We start from the raw sequence: 6,000 nt of genomic DNA, 5'->3' as shown, positions 1-6,000 counted from the left end.
GGATCACCACCATTAGGTGATGCCTCCAGGCTGAGGACAAATCAGGGTCATTATAGGGAAAGGGCTTGTTCTCCTATGGTGGCATCCTCGCATATACCTACTCCTAGGCCCATGATTTTTTGAATAAGGGTGTTTTTGTTTTTTATTTAGCTATATCTGACCATTAAGGGTCTTTTTAGGGATACTAATAAATATTTTAGTTTTAAGAGTTCTACTGTGAATTTTCGATTAGATTATTACATTTTGCTGGAACTCACTATATTTACTTTATCATTAGTGTACTTTCTTGTCTATTTCCCTCTATGGCACCATATTGCAGCTGGCCACATTTGGCTAAGCCATGCCCACCTGCAGAAAAAAAAAATGGGAGCTTTTGGCAGATTTGTGCCAAATTTGTGCAGCTATTGGTTGCCAGGAGTGGGAGTGACTTGGCCACACTTAGTCAGCTGCACCGTATGGTAGCACCTCATAGGCCGACGTGGTAAATTGGTTACAAGAAATAGATTTTGCTGCATCCTGATCATCTGGTGAAGGCAAAAATGGCTGCCATCTTTGCTTATCCATGAGATTCAACAGAGAAATATTGTGTAATTAAACTTGTACATTTTAATAACTTTGTTTGGAGCTCTACCAGGCCTGTTCCCAAAATCCTGTGTGTGGCATGTTGTACAATGGCACCTCAGGTCCATCAGTCACATGATTACACATGACCTACATTACTCAGTCTATGTTTGTACATAAAAAATGTACAAATTGGTATTACAAATAACAATATACCTGGAAAACCCTTGTCTGTATTGAGGGGGGACTGGAGTCTATATCAAAAGAGTTCTGGTTTGGAGTCTTTATTTTGGGGTGTGGCCTGGGGTCGGTACTGCATTATTTATCTTCTTTGGGTGGGTACTGTATTTATTTAGGTGGTCTGGTTCTGGGGTCTGTGTTTAGAAGACTGGTCTGGGGTTTATTTTTGCAAAGAGGGTCTGGTCTGTATTCATGGGGTGTGATGAAGAAGACCATATACATTTCTTATGATTCAAATGCTGTAGGTTGAGATGTGACCTATATAAATAGGCTGGGCCAACAAAAATAAGTGTGCCACAAGTGCTATTTTACACTGTACAACATTGTCCCTGATCTCCCTTCTCAAAAATTGGCATGACAAGCATAGATTAGACTAGCCTGCTGGTCTAATTCCCTCCTTTCTACATATGAATGCAGCTGTAAGGTGGAATTTTGTGTTTATGAATGAATTGCTTGATCCAGCAATGAGACTTTGAACTTTTTTGCCTCCTGTGACATGGGGGCTGTGACCAGGGGCTGGGAAACAAAGAGAAAAAGCCTTGTTTTTAATGCCTGGAGAACACCCCTGACGCTTATAACTTAGCATGCACATCCAGAGACTGAGAAGAGCTAGCTAAACAGAGAGCTCTTGCTGTACACAGGATGGGGGCTTCTCAGGAGACTTCAGGAGATGGAGACACGAAGACAGCAAATGGACCTGTGTATTTGAGAAAAAAAATCACCCTAATCCGTGCCATCTCCTTGACCATTGGGACAATCATTGGAAGTGGCATCTTTATATCTCCTAAGGGGGTCCTGAAAAACTCTGGTAATATAGGACTGTCCCTTCTGATCTGGGTATTCTCTGGTGTTCTCTCTATGTGTGGTGAGTACATCCAACTTTATGCAATCCCTCATGCTGTAAGCTTGTTACAGTGGTTCTGAAAACTGTGACCTCCCCTTATGACACTAAGCAGTTATACAACAGGCGTAAATTAAAGCTCCTGGGCGCCAATGCAGAATCTACAACAGCCCCACGTAACATGTGCCATTTATAATATTGGTCTTCTTATGTGACAGAGGGGCCCTTGAGCTCCTCAGGCAGCAGGGCCTGGGTGCAATTGCTATCTCTGCACTCAATATAGCTACACCCTTCGATTGTGCCATGTGGGCATTTTTACTTTAGCACTAGCAAACCTCAATAGGTTCAATGCTGGTATAATGGAGAAGGTCTCCATCTCGTTTGAGCAGCTGTGCACCACATGTGGCCTTCGATACCATTCTGTGTGGCCCCCAACCATCTGTCTATTTGTAGTGGCTGCTCACATATATTTTCCCATTAGATGGGAGTCCTGAAAGTGTAACCAGACATTTATTATACATACAATTCATACAGAAAGTCTTCAGACCCTTTCCCTTTTTTCACATGTTTTATGCTGCGGCCTTGTGCTAAAATAAAAAATTTGTTTTTCCCCCAATCTGCACTTAAAACCTTATAATGAAAAAGTGAAAGCAGAATGTTAAAAATCTTTCTTAATTTATTGAAAAGGAATAACTAAAATCTTGCATAAGTTTTTGCAGTGTCCCACATCTGTGTGTAAAGGGGACGCTTCAAACATCTGTAATTGTAATGTGTGGTATTCTTTATTTTCTGGCTGGCAATGTCATTACATCCATTCGCCACTAGGTGGTGCTGTTGCCACATAGTATATATAGTGGGGGGGTGTCTAGGTGAGGGAGTTGTGTGTAGAGAATGTAGTTGGTGAGAGGAGGAAGAAGCAAGTCCATAGATGAGAGACACAGACTAAAGTCACCATGTAACTGCTGTACTTTCCTCTGGCTATGATCAAGCCTAGAGAAGATACCTACAGAAGACCAGCTGCAGACAGTGGCCCAGATTCAGGTAGATTTGCCCATTACTTACACCTGAGCCGCTCAGCTGAATTTCTCTGCGCTGGAGCAATTTTGCCAAATTGCCACCTGATTCAGGAATCGTTTGTTCATTTAATTTGCTCCTGTTTAAGGCAAAGCTGAGGGCGCAAGGCCGTGCAAGTCAAAGTGGGTGTGCCCCTATGTAAATGAGGAATTTTCGGCTCAGCAGAGGTTTGCTAGCATAATTTCAGGGCAAATCCTGCTCAGCTGCTTGCACTGAGCAAATAAATAGGAGCAGACTTGCGCAGGTTCTTTGCTGAATTTCATCCTGCTTTTTCCTACCCCCCCTGAGCAAGGAAATTCAGCCCTTTTGCAAGACATGGCACCTCCCAAAGGGACCAAAATATTTTATATTACTGTATAAAGAATTTAAATGATAAAAGAACAGAAATAAACATACATAGCCTTTATTTTATTGGTGCAGCTGTTTTAGTGTAGTACTTGAATGAGATAAGTAAATTCTAGAAACATCTGAAAATTTCATTTGAAGAGCACAAGGAACACTTGTTTTTGTGTTTTATTCTCATAGGATAAAAAGGTATAAGAACAAACTGCCATCTAGAATAACTATTTAGATGTTCTTTAGATGTATTTCAAATCTGCTTGTTCAGATCGTCTGTCTAGGTGCTGCTGAAGTTGCGCGCTCCTTCGGATGACATTTGGCCATCTTTTGCTAACTTGCCCCTGCTTTTAACAGGAGCAAGTTTGCCCAGGGAAAAAAGCTTGCACGCTTCCAGCGCAAGATGCGCATCACACGCGCATGTTTCTGAATCATCGGCAGTACCTAATTTGCATATTCGCTGAGGGAATTCCATGAAGGCGCAACTTACACCCCGCGCAAAATTGCACGAAAATTGCGCAGGAACAGCTAGGCTGCGTGCGCGGGAAAATGGCCGCATTTCAGGCTTAACTGGTTTACAGAATCAGCCGCAAATTTGCATAGGAGCAAATCAGTACTTGCGCGGCGCAAATCACACTTGTTCCCGCGCAAGTGCTTCTTGAATCTGGGCCAGTGAGTCTATACGCCGAGATGCAAGGAGACTAGTGAGGGTAACAGCTAACTAAGGCTTATAGACCTCATTAGCACCAGTGACCAGGAGTAGCTTTCAGAGTGCCTGAACACAACCAGACAATTTAGGCCAAATTGTCATTATCACTGACTTAACCTTCTGGGTCGTAGTGAGAAAACATAAAATCCATTTCTAGATGAGTTTCCTGCCAAATAATGAAGCAGATGTGTTTGCCTGCCGTGAGGGGGACGCCCTTAAAGGGGTATTACCATCATAATGATCACTGTTAAATCTGTTAATCATTTGACACTGATCATTTTTGTAAATATATTTGATTAACCAATTCCCACACTTTAGGAGAAAATTCATCCCCACTTACCTCATTGTTGTCATTCGGTCTCCCCTAGTTACGGCCACCGCTCTTCTCCAGAATCCTTGTGGCCGCACTTGCGCAGAAGACTCCTTCTTTTCTCCCGGCCGGGCCGCTCGCTGTCCTGAACGCGCACACCCCATGGTGACTTCTTCCTGACTAGAATAGTACAGAGCCGCGAACGCGCACGCCAGCTCTGTACTATACTGGCCAGGGATAAGTCAACATGGTGCATGCGCGGCGGCGTGCGCATTCAGTCCAGCGCGCGGCCCGGCCGGGAGAAGACGTCAATCAAGATGAAGCGAATGGCGCGCTGGCAGCAGGTAAGTATGAAAAGGCACCATGGGAACTCCTAGATTAATAATTAGTAGCATCTTCAGTGCCAGTGTGCTGTGAAGTAAACATAGGATTTCTACCAGGACCCTTTCCTGAGTCTACTCCTAAAAGGACAACTCCTCGAATACATTTGCCACTACCAGATAATAGATTACCATTGAACTTTTTATGCATACAAAAGCTGTCCATTGATGAACTGTACCAACTGTCCAGAGACTATTGATCTTACGTAAATGTTCAACTGGTTTACAATCACTGACTCCTCATTCTTACAACTACTACTCTCAACATTTGCACCTAACGGTGCTGGCGTCACAAACACAGGGGCCCAGTCACAAGCACCCTAAACATCACCACCATCAAGGGCACCTCAATAAACATCTGGCTGGTGTTCCCTGTAACAGAGAGTGCCCCGGAGTATTTGGTGCTGTCTTCCCATCCACTGTACTGCCGACCCAGGGAGGCATCTGCTAACCTTGAGTACATGAACTATTGCACTCATCGGCCCACGGTGAGCCTCACGTGTTTCCCCTGCGGTCCGGCACGCTGCATATTCACTCTTTACTCAGTAACTGAAGCAACTTTGGCAGTGATTACAGCCTCCAGTCTTTTTGGGTATGATGTCACAAGTTTTACACATCTGAATTTGGGGATATTCTGCCATTCTTGGATATTCTGCTGTTGCATTGTGTTTTTTTCATTCTGCCATTCTTCTCTGCAGAATCTCTCAAGCTCTGTCAGGTTGGATGGATTTATGTATCTGTAGAGATGTTCAAATGGGTTCAAGTCAGGTCTGTGGCCGCTGAAGGACATTCAGAGTTGTCCCTAGGCCACTCCTGTATTGTCTTGGCTGTGTGCTTAGGGTAATTGGGCAGATATATTTAGGCCGGAGTTACAAATGCCAGTATTGCTATAAAGTCGGTACAGAATGCGCCAAATTTATTAAGTGATACAGGCTTCTTAATACATTTTGTGAATTTCCATGCAATGTGTGTATGTGAGCTATGAGCTGAACTACCAGTTGCACCAGTATCCGGAAGGCTGCAGGAGACCATGCCTCTCCCGCTAAGCCACACACCCTTTTCTCAATACTTTTAGAAAGTGACAAAACAAGTGAAAAGGCACAAATTATTGCATTCTCATAGTCTTGTTGGAAGGTGAGCATTCAGCCCAGTCTGAAGTCCAGAGCACTCTGGATCAGGTTTTCATTAAGAATATCTCTGTACTTTCCTCCATTTAGCTTTCACTCAACCCCTATCAGTCTCTGTACCAGCCACTGAAAAACACCCCCAAACCATGATGGTATGTGGCAGGGGATGAACAGTGGCAGGTGCTTTATTGCAAATTCCAGCTGGGTTCCACATGTCTTTTAATGAGGAGAGGCTTCCTTTTGGCCACTCTGCCACAAAGCCCAGAGTTTATTTAATGCACTTATATAGCGCTACTATATTAGCATCCAACCGTCTCCAATGGGGCTCACAATCTAAGTTTCCTATCAGTATGTCTTTGGGAGGAAACCAGAGTACCTGGAGGAAAAACCCATGCAAACATACAAGCTCCATGCAGATGTTG

The 6,000-nt window shown here is 43.8% G+C and overlaps 1 protein-coding gene across 1 annotated transcript in view; it reads left to right on the top strand.

Annotated features, from left to right (window-relative positions):
- Nucleotides 1–1,366: 1,366 nt before the first annotated feature.
- LOC121006007 (cystine/glutamate transporter-like) overlaps nucleotides 1,367–6,000 on the top strand; it is a 46,113-nt gene continuing 41,479 nt past the window's right edge. The window contains exon 1 of the mRNA XM_040438889.1: nucleotides 1,367–1,666. Within this exon, the coding sequence (XP_040294823.1) occupies nucleotides 1,444–1,666 (223 nt within the window). The 5' untranslated portion in view covers nucleotides 1,367–1,443. The remainder of the gene's footprint in view (nucleotides 1,667–6,000) is intronic.

The sequence above is a fragment of the Bufo bufo genome, chromosome 1 (assembly GCF_905171765.1).
Source record: "Bufo bufo chromosome 1, aBufBuf1.1, whole genome shotgun sequence".
NCBI classification, from domain to species: domain Eukaryota; kingdom Metazoa; phylum Chordata; class Amphibia; order Anura; family Bufonidae; genus Bufo; species Bufo bufo.
This window is presented reverse-complemented; position numbering and strand designations above follow the sequence as displayed.